We start from the raw sequence: 19,399 nt of genomic DNA, 5'->3' as shown, positions 1-19,399 counted from the left end.
ACGGCGTGCGGGGGGTGCGTGTCCCCTACACCCCCGACCCGCTCGGGAATGGGGGAAGCTGGAGACGACACCCAGGGGTCGCTGGGTGGAGACGGCGATGGGGCAGGAGGACACAGCCCCGGGGAGCTCCCCCGGCTGCCGGGCAGCTCAAGGGGCTCATTGTGCCCGGGGCTGGGCGGTGCTGCCCTCCCCGCGGGCCGGGGCTGGGAGCGGGGCGGGCCGGGGCGGTGCAGCCTCGCCGGGGCCGGGGCCGGGGCCGGGGCCGGGGCCGAGCCCGGGCAGGTCTCCCTCCCGCGGCAGCCATGGCAGAGGGCTCCGAGAAGGTGCCGATCGCCCGAGTGGGGCCCGAAGATGTGGAGCTGTGCCTGCCCCCCGTGAGTGCTGCCGCCAGACAGCGGGCGGGACAGGATGGGAATCGGGACAGAGCGTGTGGGCAGGAGTTGGGATGGAACGGGACCCAGCGAGTCGGGACGGGACGGGTTGGTTTGGGACGGTGGGGAACGGGTAGGGTCGGGACAGGTCGCGATGTAACGGGACGGATCGGGACATAAGGGGTCGGGTCAGGTCGGATCGGGTCCGGCCGGGGGTGCCGGGGTTGGGGTCCCTGCCCGGTCCCTGCTCCCACCCGCGCTCTCCGCAGGCGTACGCGGCGGCCGCGCCCCCCGGGCCGGGGCGGCTGCTGAAGGCCGGGGCCGCGGTGCTGATCGCCGGGGCCCTCCTGCTGCTGGCCGGGGCCATCGGCGCCTTCTACTTCTGGAAAGCCACGGAGCGGCAGGTGAGCGCGCCGGGCCGGCCCCGGGGCACGTCCGCACCCGGGGCTGGGTGGGCGGGGAGCTCTCGCATCTACAGAGAGACACGGGCTGGAAGCGCTCCTTGCGAGGTCTATAAAGAGGTCTTTAAGCAGACCTGTAGATTTTTACCTTTCAAAAATCCCAAACACCTAAAAACCCAAATCCATAATCGCTGTCTTTGGTGGCTGTGTGGATGGAGCTTCCTGGAAGCACATTTATTAGCAAACACGAAACACATCTTTGAGAGCACAGGCTCTACATTGATTTCTGCTCACAAATCCTCAGTGAACTCAAACCCCAACAAGACCCCGGGGATTCACATCCTGGGCAAACTCCAGCTCTCAGGATGAAAAATATTGAAATGTGTAAATTCTTTTTTCATAGCATCTGCATTCTCAGCCCAGATTCTACCTGGACCCTCAAGTATGTCATGCTATAATTAACCCATTAACAGGCACCATTAGTTCTGGTGCTTTGCATGACTGGCCATTACACTTACAATTGCAGCTGTGGAGCAATTTTTAAAGTTACGTTTTATTATTTACAGTTTCTGGGGTACATGAGAAACGCTTTATGCAAAGAATGAAACTGAGAAGCTGGTGATCAGTTAAAGACCCAAACTTCAGAGCGTTAGAACATGTTTACAGATTAACTTTTCCTTCTGTTTACACAGAATTTGTGTTTAAAACATATTTGAAACATGATGGTACACACATGAATGTACCGTTCTCCATAAATTAAATTAGAACCCTTGAATTTACTTTGGAAGAAGTTTTGTACTACCTCTGGCCACAGGCCAGCTCTCATCAAGGAGAGCCTTGTGTGAATTCCAGCAGCCAGAGCAAAGGTGGCCCTGTGAGACAGACCCCTACACACTGGGATAATTCAGATAATCAGAAAGAAAAGTATAAGGTTTACAGCAAAAAGACAGGACACATTGCTGACCTCTAAGACGTGCTGCAAGAACCGTGTGCTTCTCTAGGCTTTTGAAAAGGGAGAGGGATGCAAATGGTGACAGAGGCATGGGACAGTGCTTTCAGCTCTGAGCAGGTAGGTGCATTTGTGGAGTACAAGACAGTGCTTCCTTTTTTTAATGCTCCTGTCATCTAAATTCAGCCATACAAAATATGTCACATTCACAGTTTCCATTAAGCTTCAAAGTTGCTCTCTAGGTGAAGACACTGGGAAAGCTGAGAGTTATTTTTCCAAGCTGCCTTCAAACTCAGAAAGCTGCACTTGACTTGCAAATGTTTAGGAAGCAACTGCAAAAATTATATCCAGGATAATTAATTTGAAAAAACTAATGCAATTTAAAAATTCTTGGTTTTATTTTATATCTTTAAATTCTTCCCTAACTGACAGGGGTATCAAAGTCTCAACTCTAGCTCAGCCCCTATCAGGGGGAGACCATATACACTGGCCTGGTTTAATGGACCACGTTCAACAGGAGTCCTAGAAAGCAGAAATATGGGAGTGGCTGTGTATAACTGAGGAACCATAAATCTTTAGCACCTTAGACTTTCCTGAGCGAAGGTGAGAGAAGAAGAAATTTGTCTCTAGCTGTCAGTGTAAATTTTTCATTAAAATGCTGTAAGGGCTTTTCTAAGACCCAAAATAAAAAGTGCTTGTGCAGCACTTTTAGCAGTGCTGCACAGGAGAATCACAAAACCCCTCCACAGATTGTGGTCCTCCAGCAAATACAAACCACGCTGTAGCTCTCCTCATTGAAAATAGGATAAGGGCAAATACGCTGACAAGGAAAATATGAGCCTATACAACTTCACATCCAATTTAAACAAAGTTCACATCCATTACAAGCTGGGAAGTGTGTTCGTATTCAAGAGGAACCTGTTTTCCTGTGCCTCAGCAGAACATCCTAAGAGATAAACAGGGGTTGGCCTCCTTCAGAGTAGGACATTCACGCCTGTTGTCCTTTGGGAATCATGCCAGCATAACAAGCAATTCCTAAAATGTCCTAGAAGAAGGTTTTTAGGTCAGAGTGAACATGGGTGTGGACTCACCCCACATTGTTTTTGAAGAAAAACTATAAGCACTCCCTGGAAGGGGGATCTCAGGTCTCTAGGCCTACCTGATGCTCAGAGCAGGGACAGCTGTGGGGTCAGAGATGGCTGCTCAGGGCTTTATCCAGTCAGGCTGTGAAAACTTCCAAGGATGGAGACCGAACAACCTCTCAGGGCTGGCTGCCCCACTGCCAGCGGCCCCAGTGCTGAAGTAGTGCAGTGCTGGTTGTTGGAGGGTTATCAAATGCCAGCAGCAGCAAAATTTAGGAGCTAAATAGGGATATGAGAGTCAGATTGACCCATTGCCTGGTGTAGGAGGAAGGCAATAAGTAATTACTGGCATGTGCTACCGCTCTTTTATTGATTCCAGGTGTACAACGTCCACTATACTATGAGTATTAATGGAAAAGTACAAGATGGATCAATGGAAATAGATGCTGGAAACAACTTAGAGACATTCAAAACAGGAAGTGGGAGTGAAGAGGCAGTTGAAGTCCATGATTTTCAGATCGTAAGTAATGCCACTCTTGTCCTTCATGTAACACACTCCAGCGCTGGACTCTTAAGGACACCTTGTTCTGCCCTGACTTCTCTGCCCCAGTTAGTCTCAGGTTCCAGCCTCCAATCATCCACACAAACATTTTTGCTCTCCTGGCTTGCATTCCCAGGGAGACAGGGAGTTTCCTCCAAAGCAAAAATCTCAGTGCTTTTTGGAGATCAGCCATGCCAGGTACCGCTCCAGGAAGTGGTGTGGATTAGGCTGCATCAGGTTTGACTCCATGTAAATACTTTGCATTTTCAAACCGCTGAGGGGAAATGTGACATGTGACCTTGGGGTCTTACTAGAAAAACATTCTGTCAGGCTGTGACACAACCCTCGCATGATTTCAAGTGGTTTGAACTGGCAGAAACACCTCCCCCAGACATCCCTGTTTGAGGAACAGAGGGTCAATACAGTAAGCCAAGGAGACACCAAGGAGAGACCACTCTGCAGTGCTTGACTTGGGGAGCTTCCTTTGCCTTGAGGTCAAGGATGGGAGCTGCTCTCCATGCCTTGGCCTGGGTTCATCCCCATGGCAGAGGATGGAGGCATTTAGCACAGTTTATGCATCTGTGCACCAAATACCAGGTGCTGGGCCACTTGGGCTGACAGCAAACACACTCAGGCACCCCAGCAACTTGTGGCTACTCAGCAGAGCCTGGACTAGCAGATGCCAAACCTCAGCAGAGCTCAGCAGCTCAGATAGAGTAGGTCTCTGAGCTGCCCTGAGCTACTAAGGCATGTCTGTGTGATGCTGCACAAACCCATCACAGGGCCCAGAGCCTGCAGTTAAATGTTCTCAGGTGCAAAACACTCAGCTTCTGGGTTAAGCCCTCTGCAAGTCAAAGTAGTGCCTAAACCAAAGATGCTGCTGCTAGGAAGCATCTCTGCTTCTGGAGCAGCCACCTTTCCCTTGCTGGATCTAGAAAGGCAAGGAAATCCAGCTCCTTGGCTTTTCAGCAAGCACAAACGAATCCGTGCCAGGAGGCCATGGACCCCCAACTTTCCCAACAGCTGTGGTTCTGCCTTTATGCAACTCTCATTAGCATCACCATAGCAACATTATTAGCAGCTGAGTAAGAGCATCCACAGCGAGCTCTTCTCATTTGCCTTTGCCATTTCACATCTGCGCAAAAGCACCAGTCCACTGGAGAGATGCTGAATTCGTGTTTCCTCCACGTGTGTTGCTGGTGAGATAGTGCCTGTCACAACCAGGTTACAAATCAGCTCAAGGGACCTCCCAGGGATGGTGCCTGCTTGTAATTACAGAGGGCCAGGGACAACCTCAGCAAAGGGATGATGCCACTTGCGTTTTCAGCCAAGAGTGCACACAAAGGAGAAGGCAACTGAGGAGATGTGCTTCCAACAGACTGGTATTTACATTAGCAGTTTTGGATTGACTGGCACTGCTGGAATGACCGCATGGTCAGAGAAGGCTTGGATTTGGCAATATTAGGGTATTCCTAGCACACCTTGGTACACCACAAAGCCTTATGTCCTAATGCACCCATCCTTGCATAGCCATCTCCTCTCTCACTGCTTTTTGTAGTCATTTTGTTGAGAAGGGGCTGTGTCCAGCTACACAGGACCTGTAGATACACAGGACATGGCTCAGGTGCCCCAGTACCATCCATCTCATGCTTCACTACATCACAATGTGCTAAGTTGGAAGGGACCCACAAGGATCATTGGGGTCCAATCCTGGCACAGCACCATCCCCAACTGGCACACCATGTGCCTGAGAGCATTGTCCAAATACTTCTTGGTCTCTTCCGGGCTAGTGCTGTGACCACTTCCCTGGAGAGGCTGTTCCAGCGCTCAACCATCCTCTTTTGAAGAATCTTTTCCTGATACCCAACCTGAACATCCCCTGACATGACCTCAGGCCATTCCCTTGGGTCCTGTCACCACAGAGAAGAGATCAGTGTCTGCTCCTGCTCTTCCCCTCACGAGGAAGCTGTAACTGCAAGGAGGGCTCCCCTCAGTCTCCTCCAGGCTGGACAGACCAAGTGGCTTCAGCTGCTCCTCATACAGTTTCCCCTCAAGGCCCTTCACCATGTCACGTACCCTCCTTTGGACACACCCTAACAGTTAAATGTCTTCCATTGTGGCACCCAAAACTGCACATGAAGGCATCCATGATACCCTTTCAAGGCAGATGAGAGGGGTCATGTCTCCTGGCAGCTAGAGGCCAGGCAGAAAACCAGCACAACTTAAAGGGTACTAGGTAATTAAACTTAGGTTGTTGACTGGAGCTTGTGCAACCACATGAAAAACACAAAAAAATTGCCATTTACAACGAGTTATCTGAATTTATAATGTAGAAGAGAGCTCTTTTATGGATACCCAAAACCTACAGTAGAAACATAGAAACTACAGACAACGGCAAGAACAGCAAGATGTTCATGCCCAAGGTTCTGGCACAGGGCTGGAAGGTACGTCCCAGGACTTGCAGGAGACTTGCTCCTTCTCTTGCTTAAAACTAGTCATCTATGGCTTATGCAATTGCATTCCACCCTAGCAGGCCAGACGAAGTCCCACACACAGATTTCTGCACCAAACTGCCCGTCACAAACTTCCCTTTGCTGTCACAGTCACTTAATCGTACAGACTGCCCCCACATTTTTATAAAACTGTGTCACAAGGGTACCATGCCACCAGCTAGCACAATTTCAAGACTGCCTACGTTAGGTGCTAAGTTACAGTTCAAATCATGTCAACTAATTCCTTAACAGAGGTACTCCAAGTAGCCTACAGCCTGCATGGAAGCACTTACGTAAAACACCCCCCCACTTTCAGAAATCAAGCAAAAACTTCTAGACCAATTTGACCAAAATTGTGAAGCTAAAATGATGAAGGGAAGGGTGTTTTATTGCTTCTGGTTTTAAATAAGGTTAACCTTCAGACTGAAAATTCAGTGGCAATTTTAGCAGAGCTGAGGCACTTTCTTGGGGGTGGTGAGGAGCTGGAGGGCTGTGCACAACCCCCTGCCTTCTGCTTTTGCAGGGCATAACTGGGATCCGTTTTGCTGAAGGAGAAAAGTGTTACATCAAAGCTCAGCCAAAAGCTCACATCCCTGAAGTTGATGCTATGGCTAAAGCGAGCCTCTCATCTGAGCTGGTAAGGGGTAGTTTGTTGGCTTTTTTTAAACTAATCTTTGTATAAAGAGAGCCTAAAGGAGGTACTTTAATACAAATGAAAATGGCATTTGGAAGCCACTCTGGCTCATGGTAGGGTTAGGGTAGGAGAGCTGAGGATTCATTGACTGGTTGCAAGAAGTCCCTGAAAGGTAAGAAAAACAAGGCTGGTGTCAGACATGTCGCTGTGTCCAGGGACAGCGTGAGAGGCTGCAGATTAGTGAGTGGGGAAGCCACAGACTGATTTCTGCCAGATCCACAGGAGATCTCCGTGACAAGAGCACCTGCCTGAGACCAGGCTGGGCACAAGGCCGGAAGGGAGGGCCTGGAAGAAGCAGCTGCTTTAGCAGCTGCTCAATGCAAGGGAGAACTGTGGTAGATCCCAGGAGATTTCTATCAATGCTCCTGAGCAGAAGCATGAACTCCATCAATCTAGTTAGTAAAAGGGAATTGTGGAAAACATGGCAAAAATTAAAGTAACTCAGAAGAAATTATTTATTTTAAAAAATATGACTTTGCCTTCTTAGCATAAAACTTAATTTTACATGTTAACTAGAATTTGCATCACAACCAGCACAGAAGCTGCAGTTCTCACCCAGATACCACCAAACCTCCTCACATTTCCCCAAAATGCTGATTGCTTTATGTGCTCAAAGCCTGAGTTTCCCAGAGCTCAGACCCCCAAACTTATTGCTCACACAGGAGTGGGTCCTGACTTAAGTCCAGCTGAGCCTGGATGCTGCTGGGGGCTCAGTCACTGGCAGGAGAGCACAGGAGATCCACAGCCCCTTTCCCTGGGTTTGCTCTGCTCCTGGGAGAATAAAAGCAAGACACAATTAGCGGGGAGAGAGGCGCTGTTAAGGCTGCACTTCCCTGCAGTGGTGCTGTGACTGCTGAACATCTGCTTTAAAATTAAGGGGGAAAAGATCTCTCCTAATAGAGTTAGAAAGGCTGACAAATGTTACAAAGCCTCCCGAAGCTGGCAGGATTTTCCCCATGACGGGAAAGAGAATTTGCACAAATTCCAGAGAGAGAGTTCCATCTTTCCTGCCTTGCTTTATTTTAAAGGCAGCTGGCCTTGACTTAATTAGCGCTATTGCTTGAAGTCAAAGTTTGACTTTTTCATCTTTTTGTAAAAACAAAGTCACAGACCTGAAGACATTATCCTAAATAATCAAAAAATTATTTCTAATTCTACCTGCTGACAGTAAAACTATTTCATTGTCCTGTTTTGTGTGCATCTTCTCCCAAGATGCATCACCTATGTGACTGTTGCAATGAATGGCATGCACCAAGCAGCTTAGTGCTACAACTAAGACATTCACTTTTCCCTGCCACTCAATTTTCCAGGCCAGATGTACTACAGGAATGACAAAGTAGTATTTATTTTTCTAGGCCAAGTTGTCTCTCTGATATGGAAGTATTTAGGAAAGTATGCATATGCTTTTTTTCCTGCAATGGGCATCATAGCAACACTACCTACAAAAATTGTTGAGTAAATGAGTTTTATGGATGCTCAAGTTCTGGCTGCTCACAAGTCAGGATCATTTCAAACAGAAACAAAGGATATTTTTATTTCTGAAAATTGGAGTCAGATATTTCTGATGTTGATAAAAGCTTAAGTGGGAGAATGTAAATAAAGAGCAGTAGACAGATTGGAGAGCAAACTTAAATGACTTGAGACCTACAAAATAAATCAATAAACACTAAAGAAACAACAACTCAAAGGAATAAATTGATCTAGTCAGTTATATAACAAGTCTTGATGACTTATGAAAGCAATTTAGAATTTTAACTTTGAAATCATGCTGGTTTTCATGATTCAAAAGTTAGTTTTCTTTTAATATTTCACCGTTGCTATAAAATACTTACACATTTTATGTAAAATAATACTTTGAACTAACAACTTTAAAGAATCAATCACTGGCATTTTCCTACATTACTTTGAAGATATGAACCAAAAACCTGCAGGGTACACTTCAAAAAGGCAGGCTCCTTTAACTTGCACTTCAAGCTTTTGGTCAATTGAATTGCTTTTACCAAACAAGACCTTTAATCAGACCGATCACATTGACTTAAAACTGGAAGCTGGAGCAGTTCTCAAGCTATAATCCTCGCTAAAACTTTTGAACAAGATTCCACCCCTCACCCCCTCATACACACATTGTAAATAGAGTTATATATTGGGAGTATGTCTAATGAGAACAAGGCGTAAGAAAAGATGAGGGACTTGGGTTTTGCTGGTATTTCATTGTTGCTTTGCTGAAGGTGGTAGAACTTTGGTTTCTACTGCCTGAAATTCTGGTGCTTTGGGCTCAAAGACCTCTGACACCCAGCCCTCATGCATGGGGCTGAAGCCTTCCAGGAGTGAGATGGGTGAAATCACAGCCCCATCAAAGCTGACAGTGGCTTTGCCCTTCATTTCAGTGGTGGCAGCCTTTCCCCAGGCTTTGGCTCAGCACAATTCCTTCACATTCATGACACAGGAGGATGCTCGGTATTAGTTGCAGCAGATAATTATACAGTTTGCTGCTCAAGAATTAGCAGCGAGCAGGCACACGACTGCTCACTGAGCAGCAAAGGATTTATGCTCTTCTATTTGCAGGAAGATGAAATCATGCCTGTGAGATTTGACAAAAACTCCCTTATCTGGGTGGCTGCAGATGAGCCTATCAAGCATAACAGCTTCCTAAGCCCCAAAATTTTAGAGCTTTGCAGGGATCTTCCAATTTTCTGGCTGCGACCAACATATCCCAAAGGTAACACTTCTTTTATTTGAAAAGTATGTTATCCCTCCCTTCATCTAAATGCCTTCCCTTCATCAGGTTTGCTACTGAAACTAGCACATCTGGGAAACCAGACTCCTTTCCTCCCTTGCCCACACCTTCCTGGGCTTGTGCCAAGATTGCGGGTTTGGGGTTTATCCCCCAGATATTTTCCATCCTTGTATTTACTCAGACAATTTGCATAGCCCGAGTGGGTGACTTGCTAGGAGATGAAACATTTCCAGAGAGGTCAGCCTCCTCCTAGAAAAGGACAAGACAACAGCTTAAACTAGCCCCCTTAATGTGTAGGCAGCTGACACCAAGTAGCAGGAACACTGGCCAGGAATTTGGGACCATAGCCTGTCCTGTTTTTTACCCTGCTTCCCCAGAGGAATTCAGTGGAGTGGAAGGAAGATGCTTTAAGCCAGACAGCTGGTGGATGGTTTCTGAGACCCTGGGCCAGTCCCAGCTCTGAACTTGGAGCCCATAGACAAGCTTAGCAAAAGCGTTCAGGAGTCACCAGGAAGATGGCAACTCCTCCAAGCGACCTCCAGGCTTAGGAGGAGAGAAGGCACAAAAGTATTTATTCCTTCTTGGTCCAGTTAATATCAGAACACTTGGGTGGGACAACACATGTGAAAAAAAACCTACCACATTTTAGAGCATGTGTGGACCCCACAAGCTACCAATATTTTCCACTTCCCTTCATGATCTTGCATATCCCACTGGGCAACAAAATAGCAGTATCAAAGCTGTCCAGAACCAGATATCATTGAGAGCAGGGCACCATCCAGCCATAAAAGCATTTTTAAAAGTAAGTGAGATGTGAACAGCTTGATGGTCTTGCTAGTGCTGGAAACTGCTGCTGGGTTAGTATCAGTGACTACAGGCTGGGTCAAAAAACCAAATCTCCTCTAATGTTGCCTCAAGGAGAGAGGCGGCGGGGGGAAAGGCAATCACACTGCTTTGGACTGGCATTGGCTGCACACACAACACAGGAAGGCAAGCAGCTCCCATGGTGATGCACATCAAGTTTGCCACGGCACAGTTTTGGCTTTCTCTCTGCCCTCCATCCTCTCCTTTTTTTTTAATATTTAAAGAAATCACTGAAATATTAGGTAACTACAATGACACACTCAAAGTAAGATTGACCCCCATGATTATTCCTTCAGATAACCAGAGGAGACAAATGAAGAGAAACAAGCGCCAGTCAGAACCAAACTTTGATGAGGAAGACTTGGAAGCTGCTTCTGAAGAAGTAAACCCCAGGTCACGCACCGTGCAGCTGACTCAAGAGCTTGGCCACCAGGCTAATGAAACCAGGCCAATGGGACAAGAAACAGATCAAACATTTAATCCAGACAACCCATACAACGTGAGTATTTGCACTGTAATCTTCCTTCAGAGCTCAGGACTGTGTTGGACCAGTAACACTGGTAGTGGGGCTTGTCACTTTTGGTTTTTTTTTGTTCTGCAGTCTTTACTTGTTCAGCTTTTCTAGGAAATAACAGACTGGTAAAACACCTAAGAAGCTCAAAAATGTCTTCCCTCTGTCCTCTTCTCCCAGTTTTAGATTTCTGAAACAAGTCTGAAACAATCACAAGTGCTTGAGGTCACAAGGTTAAGACAAGTTGATGCCAAGTTGCCTTCTGAGGTTTCCAGATCCATATGGAAACAGCACTGGAGATCCGACAAGGGTAGCACTTTCTAGAAACAAACCAAAGCTGGTCATGATCAGACAGCTGAGACCCATCACTTACTATGTGAAGAGAGTCCAGTAGCTAGAAATACGCTTTGCTCTCAAACAAATTAGTACCAGACACGACTGCTACAGGGGAACACAGGAGAAGCAAAGAGATAAAAGGTTCAGCCAAATGAATTTCTTTCTCAGCCTCTTCTCTATGAGGGTATGCAATCCTAGACTAGCAATGACCTGACAGAGAAGAATCTGTTTTGAGACAGCAGCAGTGGGTGGAGGATGACTGTCATAAAACTTGTTCTCACCCTTCAAGAAGCAGCAGCCCCCAGAAAGAGCAGAGGAGCCACCCTGCTGTGCCCCAACACCTCTGCCACGCTGCAGGAACACTGGCTGTGCAGGAGGCACCTTCCAGTCTGCTGCACCAGCGCCAGACAATTTACACCCACCATTTGGTGCAGCAGGAGTAAGTCATTTTAATACAACACTGTCACAAGATAAATGCCTCCTGCTTTGGAAGTAAGTCCCAGCTTTGACTTGACATTTATGCAACAGCAGGAGATCATTATACTGTGACAGCATTCTGCCGAGTTGACATCCCTTAATTAAACTTAAATTAATCACTCCAAATAAAGTGGATCTAAATCGACTCTCTCACGAGGTCAGTAAAACAGCAGTGGCACTGGAATGTAGCTTCTCCTCACAGCCACTAACGTGACCATCTCCATGAGGTCTGAGCTGCCCTGCCTCTGGAGGCACTACTGCCACAGGTCTGCTCTTCCAGCCAGGGGCAGCCGGGCCAAATGGAGAATGGCCAGACAGATGCAGCCATCAGAGCTCCCTCAGCCTGCAGGGCAGGGCTCGCCTTCACCAACAGCTACAGCACCCGTGCCTATCACCAGGCTTTCTTAGAGACACAGCCACTGGACTGACAAGCACCATTAAATATGCTCTAGGCCTTTCCTGAAGGATGAAATGAATCCTCCCTAGAGCTATTTCTCTTTACTCACTGTAAGTGGAGCCTGGACAATGAGCTCAGGTGATGTTTATGGTGCAGGTATCTGAATTAAAGGATGATGAATCCTGACCAAGAAAATATCTTCCCGGCTCTCAAGACTGGGAAGGGGTTGCTGGGATCCCTAAAAACACCCAGCTGTCATTAATGTCCTGCAGAAGCCCAGACAAGGGTTGGCACCTTTCTGTGTCACTTGTTTTGTTGTGATGCTACTTTCCAAAAATGAATGACAAATGCTCAGGTGAAGAGCTGACTGGTACTTCAGCATTTGTGCATTACTGCTGCTTTTCTTGAAGTAACACCAAATAGGCAAAGAACAACCCAAGTTTCCAAAAGCAGAATATCAGGTTACCTTTTTTTTTCCCCAGAAATGAGGAAAGGAATTTTGAAGGGTAAAGGGTTTTAGGTATTTTGTGCATGCTTTGCTCCACTTAACTCCTTACTGTCAGCTACAGAACAGGCACAATTCTCATTGTCAACAATGCACCTAAGTGTGGCAGGGTGGGAGGGAAGGAACCTGACTCAGAGACAAGAGCCAAATCCTCAGAAAACTGCAGGGGGGGCAGAGGAATAGTCTCCTAAAAGTGCTGTAAAAAGCATTAAAATACAAAATCTAAAACTAATCATAAAAACCACATCATATATTTCAGGAATTCCTACGTACAAGAAAGATTCAGGTAACTATCTTGAAATCTTTTCCGTCACTATTATTTAAAATCTGGGAGGAGCTTACTTTTGCTGGAGCTTTTGCAAGGACAGTAGAATAAAAATAATAAAGTTAGAGCTGCCTGTTGTTCTTTACATTTTGCAAGGGTGATTGCACCAATTCTACACTTCTGCCAAAGAGAGCAAGACAAAAGAAAAGATAATAAAGCAAGACGCATGGGGCACTAGGTGGGAGTTTTGTCAATTTCCACAGCCCAAGACTGCAGGTTTTACCCTCTGTGGGGTTAACGGGAGCATGGATGTATTCTGCTATTCCATGAGAATGAGAGCACATTTAATGACATTTAATATTTTATATTCCAGCAGCTGGAAGGCGAAGGGATGGCTTTTGACCCCATGCTGGATCACCTGGGCGTGTGCTGCATTGAGTGCCGGCGCAGTTACACCCAGTGCCAGCGGATCTGCGAGCCCCTCATGGGCTACCAGCCGTGGCCTTACAACTACCAGGGCTGCCGCACCGCCTGCCGCATCATCATGCCCTGCAGCTGGTGGGTCGCTCGTATCATGGGCGTTCTGTGAGAAAATCCCTTGACCAAAACAAACAAAAGCTAAACTGGAGCCATGACAAAATAAGTAGGAATACAATGAACTGGTAAAAGACTAAAACCGAAGCAGCGATACTGATGCTGCCTTACAAAATCAGAGCCTGTTTTTCTGCACCAAAATCAAGGTCAGATATTCCAACTGCAAATTTAAATCCCAAGTTAATATTCCATTAGCTTTACAAGAGGCAAGGGTATATTAGCACTTGCTGAATTAAAACACTGAGACATGCCAAAAAAAAACAATATTAAACTTTGCTCACAATGGGTTTAGCAGTCCAGAAGTTTGCCCATACATCTAAATTCAGCCTTTCAAAACAAACGCCTCTCTTTCCAAGCTATATGCGAAAATTTACACCCAATTAAGCAACTAGCTCAACTTGTACACTCGGGAGTGCCTTTAATCCATGTAGCTTACTTAAATAAATCACAACTTAAGTTGCTCCCTGTTGCTATTCAAAGTTGCCAGGTCATTATGAATGGTTATAAACCAATTACAGCATACCTTTCCCACAAAGCTGCTCCAGGGGACACGGGAAAGCGCACATTGTGCTAAATCGGAAACAAACAGCAGGAAAAGGGGCTGTGGAAGGGAATGTGAGTGGCCACAGAATCAAAACCCTTTGCACATCCCAACATCAAAGAAGCCCCAGCATCAAGAATCCTGTATCCATGATACCACTGTAGTGTCTAACAAGTATCTGCTATCCAGCTACTACAGCAAAAGTATTTACATGCAGTTACAGACCAAGGAGTCTCAAGACCCTTCAGAATCTACAACAGCCACTGTTATTTATAAATCCTTGAACTAGACACTTTTGACACAAGATTACAACCCCCTCTTTATTTCACATGGATAGCAGCCATTCACACCAGTTCCTTTAGCTTTGCTGAAGCTCACATCCCTTCCCCACAAGAGAAACTGTTTACCAGAAGGGAGGGGGGGAGAAAGAAAAGCCTTTTTTTTCTCCCTCTCCTTTCTCACCTCCCCCTTTTTACTAAGGCAAACTCTGCAATTATTGGGATAGACCCCATTACACATTAAATCTCTAAGGAAGTTACTAAGCTGAAACACTCAAAGGTGGAACAACTTAGTATTTCTAGCCTTGAAAAACAAAAATAGTGGTATTACACCGCCTTTATCCATACTATGTATCTTAACCCTACCCCCAAGTTTATGGAGCCATCTACATCATCTTTATTAACAAAATGGTTCAGCTTTTCTTAAAGTCCGCTTTCTGGAGCATTCATTTTTGTGACTAAACAGCTCTTGAGATGTTGCAAGCCCAGTAATGTTATTAACACTGCGTGACACACAGAAAAGAGGAATTAATTTGACATAATCGAGGCTTAAAGAAAATAAAGACAACCTCATGTGGAATGCTGAACTGCATATCTGAAAAGCAAAGTGTTAAATGAGAATAAGATGAGAGTAGAATTCAGTATTTTGTTCCATTGTAGCTTTTTAGTATAAGCTTCACCTTCCCTTAATCTGAAGGACAGACTTGCTTTGAAATATTTAAATTATAAACTTCTTAAAGTGGGATTTCAAGGCCTGTTAAATTTGAGTTTCTGCTTTTTAAACTGAAAATGACCTTGATCATTATGTTGTTTTAGAAGTACATCTATCATATGCTTAGAAAAGTCAGTTTTCCTTTTTTTTTTTACTGCAGATTAAACAAACACATTAAAAAACCCCAGTTGTTTTCTGTGCTTTTTTTTTTCAATGTGGAAGGTGTAGCAATTCTTTCACATACTCGTTCAAGAGCTGTCTGAAGAGGAAAGAAGGGCATCAGCAAGTGAAACACTGGAGGCAAAGAGAGAGAAATGTGACTGTGTGTATATCTGAACTAGACTGTTGCTCTCTTTTGCATCTCGAGGCAGCCTGTCATATGCTTCTCTCTGTGCCCCCCAATAAAACAAACAGCCTCCTTCTGAAGACACAAAACCAACTTTCTTGTAGGTGATTTCCATGTCTACACATACTTAACAAAATTAACTTTTAACAAAAGCTTGTAATCATTTGCTTTCTATAGGCAGTCAAAAAGCATGTAAGAAGTAAAAAAGCATCCTGCTCATGGATATAGAGCTGTCACATATGGTATGTACATCTCAAGAACATGTCTGTACACACCATGCCACAAAAGCCACAGTGACCATAACGTCTGTCTGTTTCCAAGAGGCAGGCAACAAAATGCCTTCTCCAACTCAAGCTTCAAGCAAGCAAATTCCTGTTTACATTCATATTGGATTCAAAGAGAGAAAAGTAAAGATCTCAAGCAAGGTTGGAAAAAACCAACCTTTCCTTCAACATCTGGTTTTGAAGGAAAAGTTCTGAGACATCACAGGGATGGCAGGAAAACCAAAAAGCCAACAGTGTGATAAGATGATGTGATATTCCCTGCAGTTGTGGCTTAGACTCTGGCTCTAACTACCCACAATGATCCTTTCACCACTGTACACCATTTACTACCAGTAAAGTACTATGTTTCTCACTGCCATCACAAATGTAATACCTTGGCACACTAAAGGTAGTGTCAGCATTTGGGGAAGTATGGAGCAGTGTGTTCCTTGAATCTGACCCTGGGCCAGCAAAAAACAGCTGAAAGCCTTCCTTTGGCCAAAGTTTAGAGAAGGAGAAGAGGAATGAGTTTGTCATCAACAGTGTCTCCCAGCACAGGTGGGTGTATGTTTGTCACAGCACTGCAGTTCCACTATCCTTAAAACTTAATTACCCATGTGATTTTACTAGGAGGATTAGAACGACAGAGCAGATTAGAGCAGAAAAAGGAGATAAATTCAGGCTGGTGAAAAAGAGATGGAAAACAGGGAGCAATCTCATATAGTTAAATAGATTGAAAGCCAGTGATGGGAAGGCAGGAGGAATCTTTTAACTAAATCTACAGTTTCCTTTCTCCCCACTTAAAACAAATGAGCCCTTTGTCCTTTTTCATACAGGAATCACCCTCCACTTGTATCTACATTGAGAAAGCAAAAAGCAGCTGGGAGCCATGGGGCTTCTACCTCCTATGTAACACTTCACCCTACTGCAGCAAAAAAAACTCCAAGAAAGTTTCAGTGAAGAACCGACTAATCACTTGTTCACGCAGTGCAGGGGGGAAAAAAAAAGTAGGGAAGCATAAAACTACAGTTGGCAATGAACTGATTGCTGATTAACATGTCTGGGTGGACAGAATCTCTGCTCAGAAAAGGCAAGAGAGAGACTGAACAGGAGCACCATCCTCTGCCTCTGATAGGCTCAGCTGGCCTTTTACAAATACACATCTACAAACTGGTCTTTCACAAGCACATACATCAAAATGAGAGAGGCAGCCTTAACCTGCAGCAGGCATCTTCCCCGAGAGCAGGAGCAGAGAGCAATCCCATCTACGGTGTTCAATGGGAACTGTTATATCTTGCTGTCTGTTGGGACTCACCCCCGGATTGGGGTGACCCCGAAAGATGGAAAAGTCTCTCCTCCAACCCGTGCCTTCAAAGAAAGGCTCAGTAGTCCTCAGTCGTCCAGACTCAAGGTAGTTTATTATAAGTTATCTAAAAGATTTTCTCCCTGAACTGCTGCGGCCCATTCAGCAGATCAGACAAAGGCACACTGCCCTCCCAGGGGGCTGGTGCCATCTTTTATATCATACATTACGTGTTACATGTTTCTACTTTTTTCCCCAATGCCTATTACCTATATTGAATGGTGACTTTCTACTCTAAACCAATCTGTGAGTGCCAACATCACCAAAGACATGGAGGTTAGGAAGGAGAAAGAAGGAAGACAGGGCACACCCAAATCCCTCCATCTTAGAAGCCCTGACCCCCGTGTACAAAACTCAGACCCCTGTGTACAAGGCTTAAAACCCCCTTGTACAGCACTCAAAAATCCTTCTCTTTACTTTGTGACTACTTCTACTACAATACCTAAACTTTTGTGACTTCTTGTTCTTCCTGCAAGGTTGGTAAATTGTTCCATGGGTCAGATTCAAAGCCACAGGGGTTTCTGGCTGCATGCCAGGGTCTCAGATGATTCTGACCTGGGTCTGGAGCACCCAAGAATGTCGGAGGGACATTCCAACAGGGTTCCAACAGCTGTCCTCTTCCAGTATTTCCATCAGTACACAGATCACTGAGGTCATCACATCACTTCAGAGCACTGAGGTGACACTGCCTTGGTCTTCCAGACAGTACTATGAACAATGACCAAAAGGCTTGGGAAAAAAACCCTCAAGTAGTTTGAACGCAATTAAAACATCATCCACTCTGTCCTTGCAGGCAGTTCCCTTCCTCCAGCCAACTCATTATCAGTGCTGCTACATATTCCACTCATGCTCTCCAATCCCAAAGGAAATTCCCTTTGTCGCTTTTTTTTTTTTTTAGAACCTCTATTCAATGCCCAAGCTACTGCTAGCATTCTCTTGATCTGCAGCTTCTGGTACCATTTTGTGTGTGTGTGTTTTGACAAGAACAAAACACACTGTTCATGAAGTTCATGAAGCACCTTCCCCCCGAGTTTTCTAAGGAAATTTTGCCTACTGATTTAATCCAAACCCCTCCAAACAAAAAGACCAACGCTTCTCCCCTCCACACACATTCCCCTCTACCTCTAAGACAACAAGACATGCCATTATTGATTAACCTTAACTTGAAGGAAGAACACACACAGATTATCTGCTGGTGCTCAGAAACATGCTAGAATTATGTCTAGGCCTGCAAACTTGGTTTACAGGATTGAGATGGACAGGAAGCTCTACCACTTGATTGCTACAAGTTTTAGCCTGAAGCTAAAGCATTATATTTGCATTACATATGCCTCAAGAGTACGTAAGTAGCAATGCATTTAATTTTACTTTTTGCCTTAAGCTAAGTGAATTGAATCTCAAAGCAGTGAAACAGTACCCACTTAATACAAGAATTTATTGTGTTTATCTGACATAATGCTCCCGTGGTCTTTCAGTAAGCAAAAGACAAAGGAACCTCTGCTATGTTCTCTTCAGTAAATAAGAGCAACTTGATTGGCAGAAAACATCTTCAAATTATTTTTTAATTTCTATTTAAGAGATGTTTACCTAGGCTTTTCCCCACAGCAAGCCTTTTCTAAGCTCTGTTAAGTACTCTGAATGACATTTATAAAGCAGGGCTGGCCAAGAGACAAGAATCCAATTTTGTGACAAAGTGAAGCACTCAGACATTTGTCTTCCTTCTACATTAAAAAGAAAGAAATGCTTTTGCGCATAAATAAAAAGCAGCAAAGCACTTATCTGGGAGAATGGAGTTCAAGTACCTATTCCAAATCAAATCAACTCCGATGTTAACATTCCATATGGATGGGCAAATGCTCTACATATCGAGAAACAAGCTACTCAGAATTCTCTGAAGGTCAAGAAAAGCCTCACACCAAAGCTAAAAATTCTTCTCTGAAACATGTCCCAAGTTCATGCTTTGAGAAACTTCCAAGAAGCAGACACTGTTCAGTAAATGTCAAGAGGTAAGGCATACAAAACCCTTCCTAAATCCAATCCACCTCGGTTCACTGCATTCGAAGAGCGGGGTAACATTCGATTCTGAAGGTTATCAAACTTTAACTTTGGAATACATGTATCAATTCTGAAGCCAGAAGTGAGGCAAAAGAAATCATTGCCCAGCCTGCACTGCATCATCACGATCTCAGTGCATCAAGAAACTGCAATTATATCAAGACTTGTAGTCATAGTCTACATCCAAAAAACCCCTCTCTTGTTAACATTTTTAAGATTTTAAAACCTTGGTGTCTCTCTCCTGCACAGACATAGTAACAGTAGTGGGGAAAAAGCCACTGCACTTTCCCAGCATCACTGCAAAATCTAGGTTCCTATTCCTCAGCAGGAACAAAATACATCCTTCCTTCCTCCTCTTTAATTTTCAATCATCATTTAATACCTAACAGCTGCAGACTTCACTCGTCCTATTAAAAACACCTGTTCTAACAGCCTTTCTATTTTACCAAGCTCATCCAGTTGACACTGTAGGAAAATAACACGTCCAATACAAAGACAACAGGCAGAATAACAAATGGTCCAGAAAACCCCACATAATTAGGAATTCAAGGAAAAGTAGCAAACTTAAAACAGCATCCAATGTTTAGCAAGGAATGAAGTTGCTTTCATGGTGCTGTCAATATTT

The 19,399-nt window shown here is 45.0% G+C and overlaps 1 protein-coding gene across 1 annotated transcript; it reads left to right on the top strand.

The window, feature by feature from the left end:
* The first annotated feature begins 249 nt into the window (after positions 1-249).
* CNMD (chondromodulin) lies at positions 250-14,929 on the top strand. The gene is made up of 7 exons (XM_038148743.1): positions 250-374; positions 641-775; positions 3,183-3,323; positions 6,360-6,473; positions 9,096-9,249; positions 10,428-10,630; positions 12,996-14,929. Exons 1-7 carry the CDS (start codon positions 303-305, stop codon positions 13,209-13,211), a joined length of 1,035 nt encoding a protein of 344 aa, XP_038004671.1. The 5' UTR covers positions 250-302; the 3' UTR covers positions 13,212-14,929.
* The last annotated feature ends 4,470 nt before the right edge of the window (positions 14,930-19,399 follow it).

Source organism: Motacilla alba, chromosome 1 (assembly GCF_015832195.1).
Source record: "Motacilla alba alba isolate MOTALB_02 chromosome 1, Motacilla_alba_V1.0_pri, whole genome shotgun sequence".
NCBI lineage: Eukaryota > Metazoa > Chordata > Aves > Passeriformes > Motacillidae > Motacilla > Motacilla alba.
This window is presented reverse-complemented; position numbering and strand designations above follow the sequence as displayed.